Consider the following 24,778-nt stretch of genomic DNA (forward strand, 5'->3'; position numbering starts at 1 on the left):
ACGATGATAAAAAGAGTATTTATAGTGTAATAGGGTTCTGTTCTGGTGCGGTTGGGTTTCGTTTTGGGTTTGGTGGGCCCGTGGTTTAATCGCCGTTTATTTAGGGTTTTGTGGATTGGGGCCACTTGATTGGGGATTGAGGTTGTGATTTGATTGGTTGTATTTGGATGATGAGCTGTCAGTGGGGTTGGACTTTTTTTTGTAACTGATAAAAATAAAAAACGGAACCTGGAACTTTTCTAGTCTTCTAAAAGTGTAAATACTGTGGGTTCGTTTGTTTTTGCGAATTTCTGGTACATTGGTTACCGCGCAGTGGCGCTCACCAAACTAACTGAAACTAGAGGCATGAGGTGGTGTACTACTAGTCTACTATGCTCTTCTACCTTTGTGTACTTATCTAATCCTTGTACAGAATAACAAATACACAATATTTTTATACAATATTTTTAAGTGACAAATTATTATTATCTGTTTTATTATGTGTGTAAAAAAGTAATTTAAATTATGATATTAAATTAAAATTAATAATAATTTATCAAGTATAATTTGTTGTGAAAATATTATAGATTTAATATTACTTCTTATTATATATATATATATATATATTTTTTTTTATCTTTTGGGTTTATTGTTTTGTTTTTAAATTTCTTCTTGGATATTTTGCGTCATCAAACTCTTAAAAATAAAATAATAGAAAAGACTAAAAATAACTATCAAATCTACCAATACCATGGGCAAGTGGCAGCTCTAGGAATTTTTTCAAGGTGGTTACTAAGAAACTTAGGTAGCATTTGGTACGGGGTAATATTTTAAGATTCTTGGAAATGTTGAAAGATTCTTATGTTTGGTTGCAAATCACACAAGGGAATCAGATGCTAGAGGTATCTGGATTCCCACTTAACCCTATTCTTTTAGGAATGTAGATTCCCTTTGAAACATGTGGGTATCTAGATTCCTAAACATAAAAAAATCACATTTGTTATAAATTGACAATTTTACCATTTTTTCACTTATCATTTAACCAATGGAGATAAAACATACTTATCAAAAAATATTTGAGATAAAATATAAAACAAATCATTAATATCTATTCTCTTATTTTTATCTCTGCCTGCCACAACAATATAAATGCTAGAATAAAATGCAATATTTATATTTCCTATTTGGAATTGGTTATTTGCTGAAATAAAATAAAATATTTATTTTTATTAACAAAATATGATGTTTTGATTTTCATAAAGAATAAGAATTTAAATAGTTATTTTTGTATTATATATGTCATTTTGAAATGTTAGATTATAGTTTTAATGAATTTTTCTTAATTTATAGTTTATATTTTGTTTGTTATTATTTATTTAGAGGAAGATTAAAAAATTGATATTGGGTTTATAAATTTAAGGATAGTATGAGAAAAATAAATAATTCCTTTAAAATTCCTATAAATAAGTAATTTAAATTATGATATTAAATTAAAACCAATAATAATTTATCAAGTATAATTTGTTGTGAAAATATTATAGATCTAATATTACTTCTTATTTATTATATATATATATATATATATATTTTTTTTTTTATCTTTTGGGTTTATTGTTTTGTTTTTAAATTTCTTCTTGGATATTTTGCGTCATCAAACTCTTAAAAATAAAATAATAGAAAAGACTAAAAATAACTATCAAATCTACCAATACCATGGGCAAGTGGCAGCTTTAGGAATTTTTTCAAGGTGATTATTAAGAAACTTAGGTAGCATTTGGTACGGGGTAATATTTTAAGATTCTTGGAAATGTTGAAAGATTCTTACGTTTGGTTGCAAATCACACAAGGGAATTAGATGCTAGAGGTATCTGGATTCCTACTTAACCCTATTCTTTTAGGAATGTAGATTCCCTTTGAAACAGGTGGGTATTTAGATTCCTAAGCATAAAAAAATCACATTTGTTATAAATTGACAATTTTACCATTTTTCACTTATCATTTAACCAATGGAGGTAAAACATATGGATAATTACATTTTACCAACCTGTGGTTTGCCTCTAATTCTATGTGCCCACTTGTGATTTAAATTTTGACACTTTATCCACCTGTGATTCTGACCATGAGTGCTCCGTAACCCACCTTAATATTTCCGTTACTCTAACACCAAATAAGTAAAAAACACATCTCAAAACAGATCAAAACTCACTCTCACTCCCAAAGCTCACTCACTCACTCCCATCCAACCCAACGAAGATCCTACACAATGCAATGCGCTTCGCTTGAGACTCTAGACCGAGAATCATCTGGGCTTTGATCGTGCAAGTTGGGTGGAATAAGTGGAAGAATTAGTTGACAAAGTAAAATTTGAACATGATGATGCTATGATTTGGGCCTCGTTTCTTGGTGCTTGCAGATTACATGGGGATGAAATAAGGGGGCGGAGGGCAGCTGAGAAACTTATTGAGTTAGATCCCCTGAATTCTTCATCCTATGTGCTGCTTTCTACTATATATGCTGCATCAGGAAACTAGGATGGGGTTAACTTTTTGAGGAGGAGAATGAAAGAAAAAGGAGTTAGAAAGTTTCCTGGATGTAGCTGGATTGAAGTGGAACAAAAGAAGAACTTATTTGTTGCAGGGGATAGGTCTCATACCAGTGCTGGTGAAATCTATGCAATTCTGAAGGATTTGACAGCTCTAATGAAAGAAGATGGTTATGTTGCTGACAGTGATTCTTTCTTACTTGAGGAAGAGTGGTAAAAGCTCTCTTATATCTGGTCTTACTTTAGCAAACATTAAGACAAGATCCTGTCTGTTTATGCCAAATAAGATAAAGTAGTTTGGTGGGTTGAAGACATTCACTCGGAATGAAGTATTTGCCTAAGAACCAACCGGATTAAGTGGGCTAGACCAATGTTATTGGAGTTCTAGATCTGCATAAAGTCCCTCATCTCTGGTTCTCTCTGTTTGATAGAAAAACATTGTTTCAGATTCAGGCATTTAGCAATTCCATTTTGATTGTTCCAAGAAAGCTTATTTGATATTCAGAACATGCTATTATGATCTAGAGTACGAAACTCTCCTTCTAAAATATTATTTTTTGATTCTTTTCCCAATTTTAGCAGTGAGATAGGAAGAGTTGTAATTTTGTTGTCCCATGAGCTTCCAATTGAAGTCATGGGCTTGATTTTTGAGGGTGAAAAAGGATGTAAAGTTTATAAATACATCAAAGCTCCTTCTTCCTCGGGTTACTTGCACGATCAAATTAAAGCCCATATGATTCTCGGTCTAGAGTCTCAAGCGAAGCGCATTGCATTGTGTAGGATCTTCGTTGGGTTGGATGGGAGTGAGTGAGTTTTGGGAGTGAGAGTGAGTTTTGATCCATTTTGGGATGTGTTTTTTACTTATTTTGTGTTAGAGTAACGGAAAACATTGAGATGGGTTACGGAGCACTCACGATTAGAATCACAGGTGGGCAAAGTGTCAAAATTTAAACGCACATAGAATTAGAGGCAAACTACAGGTGAGTAAAGTGTAATTATCCCTAAAATATACTTATCAAAAAATAATTGAGATAAAACATAAAAAAAAATCATTAATATCTATTCCCTTATTTTAATCTCTCCCCACCACAACAATATAAATGCCAAAATAAAATGCAATATTTATATCTCCTATTTGGAAATGGTTATTTCTTGAAATAAAATAAAATATTTATTTTTATTAACAAAATATGATGTTTTGATTTTCATAAAGAATAAGAATTTAAATAGTTATTTTTGTATTATACATGTCGTTTTGAAATGTTAGATTATAGTTTTAATGAATTTTTCTTAATTTATAGTTTATATTTTGTTTGCTATTATTTATTCAGAGGAATATTAAAAAATTGATATTGGGTTTATAAATTTAAGGATAGTACGAGAAAAATAAATAATTCCTTTAAGATTCCTATAAATAAACCAAACGTAGGAATAATTACATCCAAGACATCCAGATTGCAAGACATCACATTCCAAGGAATCTAGATACCGCGGGTAATGCGGATTCTCTCATACTAAACACCACCTTAAATTATACAAAATCTAATAAAAAGGTAATTTCATATATTGACAAAAAAATAAATAAATAAAATACACACCCAAACACATTAAATCTTACAATTTTCTTCTACGAATTTTCTTAATTTCAAATCTTTATATAATAGTCTCATTATCAATGCTATAAGCTACATCTCTTTTAAAACTTTAATTCAATAAAATTTTTCTTTAGCATTTTCTTTTTGTTTTGTAAGGGCCTAATATATTAGGGACCAATGTTTGGGGACAAACTTAGTTGTAGCCTAAGGCTATAATTCTCACTAAATAAATAATATGACTACATTTTTGAAAATCTAACCGTTGAATTGCATTTTTTTTTCCCATGTTGTTAAAGGAGATTATTCAAATCAACCCCAGAAAACAGATTCAACGTCTAGTGGTACATTTTTCATTCAGACCACAATTTTATTTTCTTTATATATTCTTAAAGCACACATCAAATTTTATGTCATTTAGATGATACTTACTATTTGATCTATAAACTTATTTTTTAATTAATATACTTTTAGACTACAAAAATTCAAAATTTAAAAATTTGATTGATGAAGTAATTATTGATCTTTGAACTTCTTGAAAGTTTGCAAGATGTGGAGCATATAAGAAGAAAATTTGATCCAATGATAGATTTGTCAAAATTCACATTCAATAAAATAAAAAAATAAAAAATTTATTGAGTGGAGTTGTAGCCTTAGTTTACAAACAAGTTTGTTGTCAAACTTTGTCTAAAGTTTAATTATGTTGGGCCTAAAATCATTTAGGGTGGTCACAAATATTTTTTAAGGATAAAAAAGTCATAAAATTTTTAAATTTATGCATAATAATTATTTTTTTCCAAATCAAGGTAGTCTTGTGACCATCCTGCCTTCAATGTGGAGCCGCCTCTGACCATAGCTCCAATGCACAATAGACCAATTGGCGTGTTGTGGATTTCACACACATTATTATACACACACTTTTAAAATGCACAAAAATCATAACTAGAAGTGTATATAATAGATTATGTAATAAACACCACCCAATAAAAATAAGAGTGTCATGACAATGTTCAAAGCAAAACTTCTAACCAAAGCCTCCATGGAACGCATCGTGGTTAAATTAATATGGATTAATCATTGTATTTAGGTGTTGAGTTTTGATTAGCTTAGCTAGTAAAATCTTTTGTTGAATAAGAGATTTAGGATTTGAACATGTCTATAAAAATAATTAATTAGTATCTTGGCTTGATTATAAAAAACAATTGTTATGGAGTGGAGGTCATAAGATTTAATTTTTGGCATTCGTTTCATAATGAGAACGCTTTACTAGATGTTGTTTATTTTACAAGAAGTATAAAAAGCAATCGTTATGGAGTGAAGGTCATAAGATTTAATTTATGGCGTTCATTTCATAATGAGTATGCTTTACTAGATATTGTTTATTTTACAAGAAGTGACTTTACCAATGGCTTACTACGGTCAATTATTTTATAATATGAAGTAATGTAGTTCACAAAATATCATTTGTTTTATCATCAAAAGTCTTGTAACTTCATAATATTTGTTTGATCTTTACCTTATGACAGCGGATCAAGGTTTCAATGCTGCCTCCCCACTTATTGTAACAACTTTTTAAAAAAGTCTCTCTCTCTCTCTCTCTCAATTACTATACCAATCATAAAATTGTCATCTTTACAAGTTGTAAAATTTTGTATGTCTCTAGCATTGGTCTTTTTTGTTGTGTATTTCACTCTTGTTGATCCAATGATACTTTTGCTTTTACCTTCAAATGATACCTACTATTTATTTTTCTATTCATTTGTCTTCCCACCATTGATATATATGACTTACATGTTGTGAGAGGTTCACTGTATACAATAGAAATAAAAGATCATTTTTCCGAATATTAATGGTATTAAAGGTAGAAGGAGAGTTAAAAGTAGGAATGAGAGAAAAAATTAAAAGAGAAAAGAAAACAATAATGTTTAAAAGAAGAAGAAGAAGGAATAGTATGATGTGGTAGTAGAATCCAATTAGATTCTAAATTGGATTCCAATTGTTGTCTAATTTTGTGCCATGTGTCCTATTTAAGTTTTTTTAATTTTTGTTCCAGGTGAGTTAATGAGTTGTAAAAAACGAAAAGTCTAATATAAATAAATCATAAAAAACCCAATAAAAAAAAAAAGGAAAGAGTAAACTCATGTGTATATCCAAAAGAAATTAAAATAAAAAAAATAAAAAAAGTGAAAGAGAGAGAGAGTATAATTTGAATTCATATATGTGTGTAATTGTAATTTTTTTTAATTGTATCATGCATATGCACGTTATACACTAGTTAACATTAAATTAAGAGAACAAGTGGCATCTTCTGAAAATTCTAGATGTTAAAGGATTGGAGAGGATTCACAAGTTTACCATAGAGTTGATTAGATGAATTAATCTCTCTCTTTTCTTTTTCTTTTTTTTTTTGGGAGTAAAATGTATTAATCTCTTGATCTATAGAGGCAATATAACAAGTTTCAAATCCTATCATATATATATATATATATATATAATTAGTATCACATATATTTTCATAGGGAGGATGTGCTCAAAAGGCTTACTTCTTTTTCTTTTTGAATTTGTAAGGAGAGAGATTAATTTTTCACTAAATAAAACATCACCCATATCCTTTCCCTTTTACTTAGCAAAAACATCACCATCTATAAGACAAATAATTAAATGTCAAATTATAAACGATGTGAAATATCAATCAAAATATAGAAAAAGAAAGTGTCTTATCATGATGTTGCAGGGCCTCAACCTCCTGAGCAAACTGTATAGTTGTATATTTTACCTTATTAAAATTTAAATATTTGTTAAAGGTCCAAACTCCAAAATCCAAAAGATGCAATTTGCAATGTAACATTTAATTTATACAGGAGGATCAAATTTGACAGGATCATCTAAGTCCAATCAAAGTCAATTCTCAACAACAACAAAAAAGATCATCTAAGTCCAATCAAACTGTTAACAAATTCGATTTTTTTTTTTTTTTTTAAGGAAAAAGATATAGAGTTTATTTGATTACCAAGCTTTTGCAATTGCAAGCTTTCCATTATAACATCCTGTATCTCTGTTCTCCACTATCTTTTCAAAGGAATATAGCTTCTGCCATTGCCACTGTCTCCCTTACAATTTATTCTTATTTTCTGCGATCAAAGCTCCCCTCTAATCTCTAACAATGACCTTTACTCTAGCTATATCAATCTCATGAAAATCAGCCCCATGGCCACATTCAACTTATGCATCTCTACTGGTGGAGGAGGAGGAGTACCATATATCCTTGTACTTCTTTCAGGCTTCGGTCCTTCTGGTAATAATACTTTTTCCTGCATATTTTATCAACCTGAATTCTCCACATTAACTTTAACTAGCATGCATGTGTGGGCTCATTATTTTATTATGTTTGCAATCAAATTGTGTTGGATATATCATATATGGTGTTGACATAATAAGTGTGAGATGATGTGGTACATGTCAAAGAAACTCATTTTGTGAACAATTGGAAGAGATCAAAAAGAAGGAGCATACTTAAGAGGGCCTTAGGCCATAGTTATCAAATGTCTCGAAGGATTTTCAATTACTTACCCCAAATTTTTTTTTTTTTTTTTTTTTTAAGGATTTCCTTTTACAGCAAAATTTGGTTACAACCAATAGCTATAACTCTCATTAAAAAAAAAAATGATTATATATTTTGAAGGGTGTAGCTTACCTCCAGTACTTTTTAAACTAGACATATCATTTTGTTTTAAATATACAATGAGAAGTGATAATGGGTTTTAATCCTCACCTTTTATTTTGGTTAGTGAGTGATGTGGCAGTCTCTAATTAAAACAAAAGGAGATTCATTTTAAAAAAGTATTGGAGGTAAGCCAAACCCTATTTTGAAAACTTAATCTGAATTTGAATTGCTTGTTATTTATGTTTTTAACAAGCATGTCAAATTTCGTGTTAACCAAATGTTATTTATTATTCGATCTAGAAACTTATTATTTATGCATCATTTTAGATTGCAAAATTTTAAAATTTAAATATTTGATTAATGACATAGTTATTAATTTTTGATTTTCTGAAAATTTTGCAAGTATGAGGGACTTAAGAAGAAAATGTAATCTAACGATAAATTTCTCAAAATTCATATCTAATAAATAGATATTGATTGGAGTTGTGATACTCGACCTTACTACTTCCATAGAAAACATATATTAAATATTTAAGAGAGACCAAAATGATTTTTTTTTCCCATTAGATACGATAAGATTTGAACAAATGATGTATTATCCTTAAAGATTACTTTTTATCATTAAACTAAGACACTAATTGGTATTTGGTGTAGATAAGATTTAAACATTGGTCATTTATTTGCAATTGTTTGATAATATAAGAAATTTTACTAATTGAACTAATTAAAACCCATAAGAGAGACAAAAATTTGATCAGTAATTACTATCATTCCATTACTGTCTCTGTCAGCTAGTAGTAAATCTCAAGATTTACTTCAGTTTTTAAGTAATAAGCATTTTCCCTTGTAGGCATCTTTGTCAATTTGTCAGATTCAACATTCAAGACAAGAGCGTTGCACATGCCACATGGTAAAGAAATAATATCTCTCTAAATAGGGAATTTCCTTTTGCAAATCTCTTGTACACTAATTTAATGAGAGAATGATTCTAGCTAATGAGATTATTATGAAAAGAAATATATATGTCTGTTTGTTTTACTTGAAATAAGGGAGATACGAAAGTTAATTGAAGACAAAAATGTGCAAATTAATAACTTCATATAACATAGATTTGAAAATATGTGTCAACTGTCAACTAATTAATAGCACCTCTTGCTTTATTTCACTCAAATAAATATATAAATAAATAAAAGTTTCTTGTTGTATGTGAGAGGAAAAGATAAGACATCCGTTTCTACCCAAAAAAGAAGGTGTAAAGGCAAGGATAGGTTTACTGGTTACATTACATCTATTATGCATAACCCTAATGGGCTTCCAAAGACCAAAGAAAAAAAACTATATATTAATATGACCCATTGAAAATAAAGAACTTATATGGACAAAATAAATAAAAACTTTAATTATTTGTTGACCAAATTTTATTTTTTTTTAATAAATATTACTAAACATGTAGTATATAATTTCATCATATTAAAGATGGGATCTTACTATGGTAAATATTGTACGAAATATGAAAACAATTAAAACTGACCCTACAATTAATATCATCATGAATAATGTTAGAGATACAAAATATTTTACAAATTTTTTTACATATATATATATATATATATATATATATGTAAATCATGGTTTCAATTAAAGCAAGGAATCTTCATATTGTACAAGTTGGTAAACCCTAACCAGTAGGAGTAGTATATGGGCTATATATGTCACGAAATAATATTTGGAAAAAATATATTCAGAATATATATCAGTACTAGCTATTTAAGGTCGTATAGACGTAAAGCCTGGATATTTATGGCCATATTGACGTAAAGCTTGGAATATTGATCATATTTCCAACAGGATACGAAGGTCACATACAAGTGTGAAGAAATCTCTCCAAAAACGGAGGGGGAAGGAGAGAACCCTAAATTGGCAAAAATATCCATCTTGAAGGCTTGCATTTTTTATTGTGATTTAAAAAATAATAATTTATGAAATTATTGATTAAAGTACATTTTTGACCCTTAAAATTTCGGGTTATATTTATTTTGATTTCATATTGTCTCTACCGTCCATTTATATTAGTAAGTAACCTCGCCGTCAAGTGCTCTAGATCTTCTTGTTTAATTATTTCATGCAATACTAATTCTAAAATGCTATGGAATGCAAGAGTTTAATTGTTGTAAGGCAAAAAAAAAAAAAAAAAAATGTATTATGAATGTGTATTTTACTAAAGGAAATGGAATAACCAATAACATCATGAAAGTCAAAATAAAAATCTTAAAACGGTTTAAATGAAAATATTCCTTAAACAATAAAAGTGCACCAACACTATATTTGCATTATGCTTTCTTACTCACATTAGGATATATAGGTATCTTATGTGCAAGATCCCTCAAGTAGGACCACCCGAGCTAGGGTATAGGACTTCACGTAGGACCACCCTTGTATGAAAGGAGGGTATAAGAGTTCAAGTAGGACCACCCTTATATGAAAGGAGGGTATACTACATGGAGTAGCAAATAGATTCAAAATTTTCATGCTTGTATTTTCAAATTATGACTATTATTTAATTTGAAAAATTAATGTATAACACCATTTTAAGGTCAAGAAACTTCAACATACGATGCCTATAGTCTAAGAAGGCCATATATCTATTTAATATTTTATACAAGAATGTCAAACATAATGACAAATAATATCAGTTTTATACAGCTAGCCAGCAATAAATAAAATAAATTAAAAGAACAAGAACAATATGGTAAAATCAAATTTCAATAATCCAGCATAAACCAGAAAGAATAACACAATAAGAAATCATTCATATATATAATACAGAAAAAATCAAACCAGTAAAAACAATATATAACCAGTCGTTTATATATATATATATATATATATATATATATATTTAAATTTATTGGATAAATAGTTTTATAAAATAATTTAACTTAACTCTCTTAAAAGTTTAGAAAATTAAGTTTATTTTTTGTAAACAAAAATATTAAAAAAAAAAAAAAATTGTTGTCTACAGTAGGGATAAAAGGGTCAAAAAGAGTAAGCAAACCGGTGTTTGTGACTGTGAGTGTTAGAGAAATTCAGAGAGATCGCTCATTCTATAAAAGGAGACCAGAAATATTCCATATATAGCGCATTGAAGAAGCATACAAAGAAAGAAGCATTGTCGTAACACATTGGCAACACATACACAAGAAAGAGAGAGAAAGAGGGTGTCTTTATTTGCTGTGTACGTACGTACAAGAAAAGTTAATACAAATAGTGCTCCTTTTTTTCTTGGTTTGTCTTATAACAATGGAGGCTCTAATAAACAGTGGACTCTGTAAGGGTTCACTGTGCAGACAAGAAGATATTGAACAGTTGTCAATGGATGGTAGCCATTACAGTTTCTCAACAGGGATTTTGCCTTCTCTTGGAGGAAGTAGTGCACGCAGAATCAAGCTCAAGAGGTTCATCATATCACCCTATGACCGCCGTTACAGGTGCAAAAGTGATTTGATTCTTGGTTTTTCTTTGTGGGCTTGTGACTTTTTGTTTCCTTTACATTCATGTCTCTGTCTCTCTCTCTCTCTCTCTCTCTATATATATATATATATATATATATAAGACTGGTTATATATTGTTTTTACTGGTTTGATTTTTTCTGTATTAATATATGAATGATTTTTATTGGGTTTATCTTTCTGGTTTATGCTGGATTGTTGAAATTTGAGTTGCCTACCATATTGTTCTTGTTCTTTTAATTTATTTTATTTATTTTTGGCTAAATTATAGAGGAACTCATAATTTATGTGAGAGGAGAGAGTACGTATTTATGGTACTCTAAGAATACTTAATAATTTTTTCAGTATAAAACTGATATTATTTGTCAATTATGCTTGACATTCATATATTTATTTTTTCAGATTTTTTTTCTAAACTAGAATTTTATTTATTTATTATTTGTTTTGCTCTATACTATTTTTACTGTTTATGTGTGCATGTTTAAATCTGAGTATTCAGAAAAGAAAGGTTTTGACTTTTGATTAGGGATGACCCTTAAACGGCTAAGATCAGATTTTTTTAATATAAAATTTATAACTAATAGTATCACAAATAATTATTTATAACTAAAATATATTTTAATATCACAAATCACAATATGTCAAATAAAATAAACCATAAAAGCTAATAAGTTTATATGCTTAGAATTTTGAAGGGTATATTGATAAATTAAAATTAATTAGTTAGATGGAATAAATGGATTTTATGCGTTGGACACATGTTTATTTATTAAACAGATTAGATGTGTCAACCCAAGTATGATATGGGTTCATTTTAGATTTTGCCACTCCCACTTTTGATTCTTTTTGAGTTCTATAATATATATATTCTTTGTTTTATTTTCTTAATATTATTATTTTATGTATTTTCTTAAAAATTGTTGTCTATATAAATGGTTTTTAGTTGAAGTATTTTTCCAATCTGGGTGAAAATTTTCTCCTTAAATGGTTTAAAGGTATTCTTTTTGAACTATTTAGTTAATTTTATGCCAAAAAAGCTTTATAGCTTTTTCAAAATACAATTTTATTGCTTTTCTCTCAATAATGAGTTCCTTTTGTTCACCTCCATAAATAAGCTACAATTCAAATGACACTTCCCCCCCTCCCCCCCAAAAAAACTAAAAGATACGTATAATAATCAAGATTATTATTATTATTTTAAAAATTCAGTCTCGGATTGGTATTCTAAAAGTGAGAAACTAGTGGCTGGTTGTCATTAATTTGCATTTTTTTTTTTGAGAAATTTTTTTCTTCTTGAAATATTGTTTTTTTTTTTTTTACAAGATAAATTTTTTACTAAAGTCTAATCTAAGTGTATATGTGTGTAAGTCTATCTTCTGAAGACTTGAACCTCGACTATTGCCCCCTACACCCCACAAGTACTTGTGGAGTAATCATCACACCAAGGGTGTGCAGTAGTTTTCTTGAAATATTGTTGAAATTATATAAGAGGTTAGGTCTAAAGTTTTAAATTTTAAACGATGACACTTTTGGGTTTAAGTTGATTTTAAAGAGTCTTATTGCCAAAATAAGAGAGACCTGATAATAACTCTTATATATTTACGCTAAAAAGAAAGTGTTGTCAAATAAGGGAGACTTGGGATTGACTCTCCCACTCCTACTTCCACAAATTTGTGTTTAAATTCTATTATATCTATAAAATAAAATAAAAAAACAATATATGACATGCACTCTTACTAAGATTAACAAATTTCTGTCTAAGATTTGAAATAACAATATTTTTTTTTGCCAATCTCAGCTAAGATTACATTGGTTATCGCAGGATTTGGGAAAATTTCCTTGTTTTTCTGGTCATCTATACCGCTTGGGTATCCCCGTTTGAATTCGGATTCCTTAGGAAGCCACGTGCACCTCTCTCCATAGCTGATAATGTTGTCAATGCATTCTTTGCTATGGATATTATCATTAGTTTCTTTGTAGCTTACCTTGATAGAGCAACCTTCCTGCTTGTGGATGACCCAAGAAAGATAGCATGGAAATATGCATGTTCCTGGCTTGTCTTTGATGTCATATCCACAATCCCATCTGAGCTTGCTTGGAAGATATCTCCATCACCTTTAAGGTCATATGGCTTATTCAACATGCTTCGCCTTTGGCGTCTCCGAAGATTTAGTGCCTTTTTTTCCAGGTGTGAAGAGGTTTTTCCCATCTTATGAATGCCTTCGAGCTATTGTAAAACAATATGAAAGAACATTATTTTGTTTTTGTCTTAAGTCTTAACATGGGGTTTGTTTGTTCCTCAATACAGATTGGAAAAAGATAAGAACTACAACTACTTTTGGGTTCGATGTACAAAACTTTTATGTGTAAGTCTTTTAAATAACTCAAGAGGACTATTTTTATAGGTGAAAGAAAAAGCATGCACAATGTAATTGTCTTATGATTTGGATATTGTTTATACAGGTTACACTTTTCTGGCTTCATTGTTCTGGATGTTTCTTTTATCTTCTGGCATCACGTTATGGTAACCCAAAAAAAACATGGATTGGAACATCAACGGATAGCAACTTCCTTGAACAGGAATTGTGGATCTCCTATGTGATGGCGATTTACTGGGCCATCACTACTCTAACTACTGTTGGCTATGGTGATTTACATGCAGTGAATACGAGGGAGATGATCTTTGACATATTCTTCATGCTATGTAACCTTGGATTGACATCATATTTAATTGGAAACATGACAAACTTGGTTGTCAATGGGGCCAGTCGGACCAGTAAATATGTGAGTAAAAACCTTACTAATTGAGAGTGATACTCTGCCATACATATAAACATAAAGATTTAGATTTAGATTCCTGGTACATTCTTAATACCATTTCCTTGTCTTCTGTGACAAATTTCCAGAGGGATACCATTCAAGCTGCCACAAGTTTCGCTAAGAGGAACCGACTGCCTCTTCGTTTGCAAGAACAGATGCTTGCCCATTTAAGTTTGAAGTTCAGAACAGACTCTGAGGGGCTCCAGCAGCAAGAGACTTTCGATTCCCTTCCTAAAGCCATCCGGTCAAGCATTTCTAATAATCTTTTTTACTCACTTGTGGATAAGGTGTACTTGTTTCAAGGGATTTCAAATGATTTGCTTTTCCAGCTGGTAATAATTCCTTAAAAGCTGCCTCAACTTCTAATCTTTGAATGCTTCTCCTTAAATTGATTTTTGCACGGCCTCTTTTGAATAAATGTTTACATGACCAATTTTTTCTTTATATAAATTTCAAAGGTCTCGGAGATGAAACCCGAATATTTTCCTCCTAAGGAAGATGTGATCTTGCAGAATGAAGCACCTACGGACTTCTACATACTTGTAACTGGTGCTGTGGTAATAATTCAGTGTTATTTGTTTCTCAAAATCTTAAAATCCTGAATTTAATTTAATTTTTTAGTTAATTTAAATATAGCAGCACTATTGTTTTGCAATTTTTTTTTTCCAATTGAGAATTGCAATTTCCTTTCTTTAATATAGCTAATAATGGCCTCTCCTCTAATGTCTAAATTGCATCACAGGAACTATTGGTCTTCAGAAATGGAGTTGAACAGGCAAGTATGATCTCTCAAATTTTCTGGACAGCTTTAAATGGATGCTTGAGAAATTCAAACATCTGTCATTGTCCATGATATACAAGATGCTGACTGATGAAATAATGAAAAATGATTGCAGGTTGTTGGAGAGGCAAAAGCCGGTGATCTCTGTGGAGAGATTGGGGTACTTTGTTATAGGCCACAGCTATTTACAGTGCGGACCAAAAGATTGAGCCAGCTACTGAGGCTAAATCGTGCCACATTCTTCAATATTGTTCAGTCCAATGTTGGAGATGGGACAATAATAATGAATAATCTCCTTCAGGTCTGTGAAGTTATAGTATCTCATGACATCTAAACCTTTATCAATGTAGAAACACTTTTCCTACTTAGACTAATCTGCACCCTTGCTGCCTTTTCTAACTTAGAACTACACTTTAAATTGTGTCCTTATGGTATAAGATTTTCATCCCATTTCCTGAGTCTTTGATGAAGCTTAGTAGATGCTGGTTTTGTATAATATAAAGAACTTGTGTAATGTGAAGTAATTCTGATTATACATATGACAAACTTTAACATATTATGTGCTACATGCCTTTTCTTCTTGGTGGGCAGCATTTGAAAGATCTTAATGACCCAATAATGTCACAAGTTTTAGTGGAGACAGAGAACATGCTAGCTCGTGGTAGAATGGACCTACCTCTTAGTCTATGCTTTGCAGCTCTTAGGGGAGATGACTTGTTGTTACAACAGCTGTTGAAACGGGGTCTCGATCCAAATGAATTGGACAGCAATGGCAGGACAGTTCTGGTGTGTGACATGCTTCCGCTTCTGATTTTATTCATCAACTTCTTATGATGTGAATTCTGATACTTTCTCTCTTAAATTTCTTCCCTTGTTTTATGTAAAATCAGCATATAGCAGCCGCCAAAGGAAGTGAGAATTGTGTGCATCTATTGCTTGAATATGGGGCAGATCCTAACAATAGAGGTACCTCCTAGCCCAACAGCTTAACCTTTTGCTTGTTTTCCATTTTTAGATATAGCTTGTTTTTGTTTTAAGAATGCAGCTTAGTTAATTTTCCATTTATTTCATTTGATTTTGGAATTGGGGTCATTGTCAAGCATGGATCATTTGGGGATTGATTCAATATGTAATATAAGGCAATGAATTTAATTGTGTGTATGCAGACTCAGACGGGAATGTGCCTCTGTGGGTGGCAATGCTGGGTGGTCATGAACCGGTGATCAACCAGTTACTAGAAAATGGAGCAAAATTACACTCTGGAGACATTGGTCAATTTGCATGCACTGCTGCTGAGCAAAACAACTTGAAGTTGCTCAAGGAAATAATTCGTCTGGGGGGTGATGTTATGCGTTCTAAGTCCAATGGAACCACAGCTCTCCATATTGCAGTTTGTGAAGGCAACACTGAAATAGTAAGATTTCTTTTGGACAAAGGTGCTGATATTGACAAACCAGACTCTGATGGTTGGACCCCAAGGGCTCTAGCTGAACATCAAGGACATGAAGACATTCAACTACTTTTCCAATCAAGTGGAGAGCTCAAAAATCAATCCTTCATTGCAATGCCTGAGCAGAGAAATGGCAATCAGTTCCTTGGCAGATTTAATAGTGAGCCAACAATCAGTCCTCTATCCCAGGAGGTCTCTTTCGAAGGAATAGCGTTTGAATCGTGGAGCCAAACCCGTCCAAGGCGTAGGGCTAATAATTTCCACAACTCACTATTTGGCATTATGTCAGCTGCACACACTGAGGAGAAAGAACTTCTATTCCCTGCTAATCAGATAAGAAGTGCTAGAGACGCGGGAAGTAAAGCTTCTAGAGTGACCATCAGTTGTCCTGAAAAAGAACAAGCTAGTGGAAAACTTGTGCTACTTCCAGGGAGTTTTCAAGAGCTACTTGATATCGCTGCAAAGAAATTTGGGATCCTGCCTTCGAAGGTCCTAAGTAAAGATGGAGCTGAAATTGATGATATAGAGGCCATTAGAGATGGTGACCACCTCATTTTTGTCAGTTATCTTGGAATTTAGGAATCTAACAGCAAAAGCTCTCAAACCAATGGATGCTTTTGGTACATGCATAGATTGAATTTATCTTTCTTTCTTTCCTTTTTTTTTTATTTAGCATCCTTCAATGTGATGGTTAGAACCTTAGTGGGCATGATCCCAAATTTCTTAGCACTAATCTCAAGTAGGTCCTGAAACTCCCTGGAAGTAGCACAAGCTTTCCAGTAACTTAATCATTTTTGTGCACAACTAATTGTCACTCTAGCTAGCAGGTGTTAACTCCACAATTTCTCGCACTGCTTATCATTCTTCATTCTAGGGAGCTCTGTTCACACTTCACACCCTAAATTGGCAAATGCTAATTCCCCATGAGGTAACTGTATGATTTTCCAAGGTAAAAGAGCACCTGAACAATTTGAAACAAAAATAAATAGAAACAAAGCTCTAATAAAGGGAACCCATGGACCCTATTCTAGCACCCCATAGGGTTAGCGTTCTTCACTGTTAAAATTTCTCCAATTTCTTCTACATTGAACTTTAATTTCCTCATGCTAATGGGCATTCATATTCCTTTACAATAATCTACTAACAATACAGAATAGTATCAGTTCTGTATGTCATGAAATACTTTGAGTTAACTGAAACAGCTCGCACCTTGGTACCACTTTTTACACTTCTTTTCCTGATATATTAACAATTAAGAGGAAACGGTCACGGAGCTATAGTACTTGCAACCATCAAAATGAACAAGTATAAGAAAACAAAATAGCCTAGATCTTTATGAGTCTAATTGAAGACATAGCAGTCTCAGCAACCAAGCCTTTACACTCCTTGTGCAGCTGTTAGGAACCAACCAAACCAAAAAGCTTCCTGATGTGATTTGCAGCTAGCAAATGTCTTATAAAATAGGGCCTTGAGCAAGTTGCACAATGACATTAACAGAGGAGATATATAGACCAGTTTTTCCACGTCTTCTGAGGTTTGGGTTCGTCATGCAATTATAATTTTGTTAAATATATCCATATTTTGCAAGTCCTTTACTGATATTTTGGGTCCATTAACAAACTAATATAGTAGAATTACTTGCTTTACATTTGCAGAAATGTGCAATAGAACTGATCTACTATTTAGTGTACAATACTACTCTGCTGGCCTATAAGCACTGCTTTATTTAGTTTTAAAAATACTTGTTTTACACGTTTAGAAAGCATGGTTGGGATAGCAGTAATTGCATTCCTCTTTTAAGTTCTCAACATTTCAACACTATCATGAAAAACATTGATCAGGTTTTACTCTCAGGGATGAAAATTGCTTTTTCATAAATATCAAATTCATTTTATATCTATCATGAAAGATATTAACATTAAAACAATAACAACAACTAAACCTTAATCCCAAAACTGTAAGGTTTGCTATGGATATTTAAAAGACTAATCGTGATAATTTATAAAGTGTCTAAATTTTACACTAACTAAACCTATTGCAATCCTCCTTAATTTGCCTAGATTTGGGATTGGCTATTATATTGAGATTTTTCTATGAATACCACTCGATATTTAATTTATTCTTTAGCAAGGCACTGGAGGCTAGAGCAACTGCATTATACTATCAATAAAAAATTTTAAAAATAAAAGAAAATATAATGGATTAAGCTTTAATAATAATAAATCGAGAACCTTAGGGAAAATTGAAGTATAAAAGATTTGAGCATCTTTTCCAAATTCTGGTAAAACATAGTAAAAAAATTGTAAAAAGATAGAGCTGTTTATATATAGTCTTAAATGATAGTAATTGATTTTTAATTACATGGCAAGCATGGAATAGAAATATTTTTTTTTCTTGAGATGGAATATAATTTGTAACAATAATGACTGTTTTACTATAATTATCACTGTGTTTTATTAAAATCTTTTTCCTCTCCCCTGTGTGTGTTTTGTTTTTCAAAAAAAAAAAAAATGAAGAATTACTTTTAAAATAAGAATCAAAATTCTTATAAAAAAAAAGAAGAAGAAAGAATCAAAATTGTAACTTCCCCATCAAAATTTGTAAAGCACCTTTGAAAAAAAAAAAACTTAAACCATGCATATTGATCCCACATCGCCTAATAATTAAATAATTTTACTGTTTATATAGGTACAGTCCAGTTTGTCCGAGTGATTTTGCCCTCTAGTAAGAGCAGCCTATGAAAGGAACACAGCTTGACTTCAGCCCCAGTAAATCCATTGTCCGACCTCCAGCTTTTTGTCAATCGGTTCTCTTTTTTACTCTTTCTTCTAAAGTGTCTCCTTTTATTCCTCTAAAATAGTGTCAACATATATATAATATTCTTTTACCCTTCTTCTAAGGCTTTTTTTTTTCCCCCTCAAATATTCTATTTTTACAAAAATAATTTACAAAGAAAACTCTACCCAAATTTATTTAGTTATATCGAGTTTAACAAACGCAAGTTTCAAGTAATATTTGGCAAAAACAACCTTTCTTTTAAAGAGTAAACATATCCCTGATAAAATAAAAAGTGTAAACATATAAATAATATTAAACCATGCATGTATTTTTTTATTTTTTTATTTTTTAATTTTAGAGTCCGTTTCAACTTATGACATCTGTTAAAAGACTTTTCAAATTGAGTTAATTGGAACTCATTTAAGTCATGCATATCTAAGAATGAATTATGAACCAAGTGAAGAGTTTTTGGTATAAAAATAATAATAAAAAAATCTAGTGCAAAGAGAAAATAGGGTAACAAACCAATCCTAATTAAGTTTTCAGAAATAAATAGTATTTTAAATTTATAAATTTTTTATGACCTTTACCATGATTAATGATATTTTAAAGAGATGGTAAGTGTATAATATATTTTAAAGGGTTGCCCCCTAAAACCTAGGAGCCTAGGAATAGCCCCGTCCCTAATTGCATGGACATTTGGCAAAATTGCAAATGACTATATTATAATTCTAAATTGCGTTGTCTAAATAGAACCTTTGGAACCGTTTCCATTTCCTTGCCTCTCTTACTCTCCGATATTTTAATCAAGACTTTTATTTCAATAGTTGATTTCAAATTTTCTTAAATTAGATTGATCTTGTGGGAATTAAGGAAATTTCAAAGTTAAGGTTAGGTTAATGCCCTGATTTTGGGTATTTTTTTTTTTTTGTTCCAATTTAATTTCTTCCAACTATCATTAAACCATGCAGTTGAGATTTTAGATTGAAGATTTAAACTATAAATTGAGCCAAAAATTATTTTTTAATTAATTATTAAATTTTAAATCTTTGCTTTTAGGGTTTGGTTTAAATACAAATGGCATGTTTGGTATGTTGTAATGGTCATTACAGCATAATAAGAATTTCCTAAAATACTACCATTACACACCCTTGATACGATGATCATTCCACTTATATTTCGGGAGAGAGTTTCACACACATATATACTTAGATTAAGATAAAGTAGAATTTCTATCATGTAAAAAAAATCCTAAAATACCCATTTTTAAATCAAATTTCACAAAATAACCATTTAAAAAAAAATATATATATATATATATATATACGGGTTGTAAGGACACGATTCGTAACGAACCGTAACAGTGTTGGGTTCGCACGTAAAAAGGCCCTAACAATATCATTTGTAGAGCGTGGGTTTGAAAGGCTAGGCCTCAGTCACCAGACAGCAGGTTTCTCGTGATGTTCATACATGATTAAGTCGTTTTCGCCTTAGGAGTCTTTCTCTTGGAGGCGGGCTGGGAGGCTCTGGTTTTTGGCCATTTTTTCCAGCCCCCTCTTGGTGCACTAACTTTTACATTATATAGTCCTTCTTGGTTGATCTCAGCCCTCCACTTGTTGGTCAGGCAGGTGTTTACTTCTGTATCCGTCCCATCAGCCGTCTCATCTTACTTTCTGTTAGTTGCGATGATCAAAGTTACACCGTCCAAGCGTCTTTTCTCATTAACATGATCAGGACGCTGGCAGGTGCATTTAATGCGAAGGGGACGTATTTTCCTTTCAACCAATTTTGCACCATACCTCCACGTGGGCCCTATTCCGCTCACATCCCCTTCAGGGGGCTGTTTGGGGATAGCCTTCACCCAGACGTTGCTCTTGTCACCGAAGTCCTGGAGTGCCGAGGATAGGGTCGTCCACAGCTGTTCCCCTTAACACCTCGGCCTTTGATCACTCGTCCTCGGCACACTACCTCCTCGGCACGGGCCCTGAGCCCGGATAAAGCGTGGGCCGGATCATAAGCTCTTCGGCCCTACAATAGCCCCTCAAAATCCTGCTATCCGACTCCTCGGACGGATAGAAGGGTTTTGATGACATCAGATATCTGCCAATGCCTGTCCATCCTTGTCACCTATCGGTTCTCGAGACTTTTTATCTGCCCGAGACACGTTCCTAGAGCTCTTGGAAGGAGAAACGTGGCCTCATTAAATACGGGTGGCTTTGTGTTTCCCACGTTCTACGGCATGATGGAGATCGAACGGTGGTGATCCCTTGGTCTTTATGGGCGGGAAAATTTGTGCAGTTACCCTAAAAAGTATAAGAGTTTTTTGGAACAAATCTGTCTCTTTAGTTTTGCACTTAAGAGTTCTAGCGCGTATATTCTGGGTTCATCTGAACTTTCGTCCAAATTCAAGTCTATCTCCAGCACAAAAAGCCTACCCGAAGCGCCTTTCCTCTTTTATGTAAGTTCCCTACCTCCATTAACTCGTGCTTTTTCTTTTCTGGGTTTATTTTTCTTTGGTTCCCTTTCTTCTACCGTCGCGGGTTGGGTTTGTTTAGTAAATCATAGAGATGGTTAAATTGAGACTGAGGAAATTAGTCGATACTGAAGAAGCGATGAATAAGTTCATCGTCGATTATAGGATTCCTCCCAACGTAAGTCTGAGGCATTGTAAGATGGGGGAATGGCACTATAAGAGGGAAACGGGCGCGATAGTAATTCCAGTCCTCGCCTTTGTAAAGGGGGGTATGAGAATCCCTATGGGGCCGGTAACGAGGGGTTACCTCAGGCACTTCCGATTAGCCCCCACCCAGTGCGCCGGCAACGTTTGTAGGATTCTGGGTTGCGTGGATGCTTTAAACGAGAAAATGGGGTTAAGACTGACCCACCATGATGTGAACTGGTGCTATAATCTCCAAAAATTGAAGGGGAAAACCTTCTACATGAAGACGAGGGACGAAAGGGTTCGATTAATCCAGTGCCTCCCTGACTCCAACAAGGGATTAAACAAGGATTTCCTCATCGTCTCTGGTGAATGGCACGATGGCGATCCATGCCCCATAGTAGAAGGATAACCAGGTGGGGTACTGGGAATGGAAGGGCGATGAACCTTTGCACCATTCTAATCTGATGTTGTTCGGTAACTAACCATGCATACGTGTTTTTCTTTTTTGTAGATCCACACGCCTACCAACGGCATTTTCACTTAGTCAACCGGGCGGACTTGGAGACTGTCTTACAAGCGGCAGTTTTTGTAAATGACGGAGATGGTTAAGTCCGAGCAGCTCACAAAATACTAGGGTACCCTCCTGTTCAGAAGTCATTTGCGGACGCAAGGCACGTGATCAGCGCCAGCCGTCCTTGGCTTCCAAAAATTACCGTAGTTGAGATAGGATTTTTAATCTCCCAGGAACCATCTGTCCTCGAGAACATCCCACCGGTGGGCCCCTCCTCGTCTCATCAAGTAGCAAAGGACGAAGGCGGGCTAGATCGGCCCGAGGAAGGTTTTGGGGTATTTGACCTAGCCCACCAATCTAAGGATCCTTCTGGTGATATAGGTGACCCGTCCTTGTCCGAGGCAGAATTATCGTCAGTAGGCACCTCTTCTCAGGCCGAGATGGGACTCAAGAGAAAGCCCCCGACCCCCCTACTCGAACTCCTCGAGGGTCAACCTGGGAAGGATACGCAGGGAACGCCACAACCCAAGGTTCCTTCCCCGCCACCTCAGTCCCAGATTGTCCAGACTAGCTCATCTTCCACCAAGTCACAGCCACAATCCCCCCGCCCCAAACTTCCTGATTCCTCCCAACCATTTCTACCTCCTCGGCTGGAAGGCACTGATTCAAAGAGAAAGAGGAGCCCCAAGGGCAAGGAAATCATGGACGGGGGGAAATCCCAACCTTCTAAGGAGAAGGAGGAGGCTCCGCGTACAAAACAACTGAAGATTGGGCACCAAAGCAAGGGTAAAGAGACTGAAGTCCAATCCTCTCAAGGCAAGGGAAAGGGGATCGAGGCCCAGTCCTTGCCAAGCGCCTGGCTTCCTACCCCAATACTTCACGGGGGTCCACTGCTGGAAATTGCATCCATGAAGGACCTTGGAGATGGCGAGGGTGGATACATGGCAAACGCACTAGGGAGGACTATGCTACTTCCTACTGACATGGATGGTCTGAGGAAAATGAGGATGCAGGAGGTCTTCCTCAGTACTAAGAGGTACTTAGGCATGGTAAGGTTTTTTTGAAACCTAAAACTTTATTAACTCTCGCTCCTGGTTTGTTATTAACTATGCATTTATCTCCCTTGCCAGGCTCTCCAGGCCACCTATAGGATGGAGGAAGAGGTGAATAATAAGAGTAAGGCGGTCGAGAATGAACGCACCAAGCGCATAACGGCCGCGAAGACTCTCTAAGCCTCTGAGGATGAACTCGCCAAGGCCAAAGCTGACCTAACAGTTGCTATCCGTGAAAGGGATAGCGCCTCAGCGGGCCTATCTAGCGCCCAAAAACAAGCCGAGGACCAAACAAAACGTCTACTTGAAGCCGAGGATCAGTTGCAAATAGCTAAAGATCTGATCGAGGATTTAAGTAAATAGCTGGCCGCGGCCGAGCATGACAAAGGTGTGGCGGAGTATGCCCGTGACGAAGCCATAAGGGCCAAGCGGGAGGCCGAGTTTGCCATAATGAGGTTGAGGTTGCCAAGGAAACGGTCGAGGACGATGGTTATAATGCGGGGGTAGTTGAAACCCAAGCCATCCTTAAAGCCCAAATTCCTGGAGTATGCAGGCTTTACTGCTCTCAGGTTTGGGAAGAGGCATTGAAGTGAGCTGGGGTGAATGCTTCATCCGATTTGTGGAAAGCGGAGAACATATTCTACCCTATAGCCATCCGTGAGGCCACCTCCTCCAGCTCCGTGGCTATGAGCGACCAACCCGAGGAAGGGGTCACCCAGTCGGAAAAGTTACAGGTCAGCGGTTCTCCTGGCAAGACGCTTAAAGAGGGAGAACCTCAGGATGTGATAAAAATACCTCAGCATACGGATCCTGAGGTACCCAAAGAGGTTATTCAGCCCGTGGTTGGCACTCAGATGCTTAATGCTGAGGAGCGAGCCATACTTGCCCAACCCCCGCAGGCAATTCCTCTTGCTACGGTCCCCAAGAGTACCGATACTGACCCTGTTCAGCCTTCCCCAGAAGGGACTATCCTCCAGGGCGTCGAAGCTGATCCCGTTCCACCTTCCCAGGACGTGGTCGACGCAAAACTAAAGAAATAGAGACCCTGGACAGGCTTCGTATTTGTTTTTAGCTTAACGATTAACTTGTTTCTTTTTCATTTTGAAAACTTTGTAATCCATTAGTAGTTTGAACATGTTGAACATGTATATACGAAATCTTTTTCTTCCTTTTTCCTTTTGATTACTCGTTTAGTTGCCCTTGTCGATACTTACTATTGTTTATGAATTTTGAGCTAATTTATCTTAACACGTATGAATACTTGTGCATACAATACATTTAACATTACGTTTCAAAATCCTAGCTTACCGGCACCCGCAGAGCCTTGGACTCATTTCTAACCCTCATTCAACAAAGATATAGACATCGCTTTAGACGTCACGTGTAGTCGCTAAGTCCTGCTTTGTGCCCAGGTTTTTTTTTTTTTTTTTTTTTTTTT

General features: G+C 33.9%; 1 protein-coding gene across 1 annotated transcript; it reads left to right on the forward strand.

Annotated features, from left to right (window-relative positions):
* The first annotated feature begins 11,077 nt into the window (after positions 1-11,077).
* LOC126723627 (potassium channel AKT1-like) lies at positions 11,078-17,160 on the forward strand. The gene is made up of 11 exons (XM_050427216.1): positions 11,078-11,265; positions 13,109-13,474; positions 13,595-13,652; positions 13,750-14,070; positions 14,193-14,438; positions 14,565-14,663; positions 14,849-14,881; positions 15,003-15,188; positions 15,479-15,673; positions 15,778-15,853; positions 16,054-17,160. The coding sequence occupies exons 1-11, from the start codon at positions 11,078-11,080 to the stop codon at positions 16,914-16,916; spliced, it is 2,631 nt and encodes an 876-aa protein (XP_050283173.1). The 3' UTR covers positions 16,917-17,160.
* The last annotated feature ends 7,618 nt before the right edge of the window (positions 17,161-24,778 follow it).

This window comes from Quercus robur, chromosome 4 (assembly GCF_932294415.1).
Source record: "Quercus robur chromosome 4, dhQueRobu3.1, whole genome shotgun sequence".
Lineage (NCBI taxonomy): Eukaryota > Viridiplantae > Streptophyta > Magnoliopsida > Fagales > Fagaceae > Quercus > Quercus robur.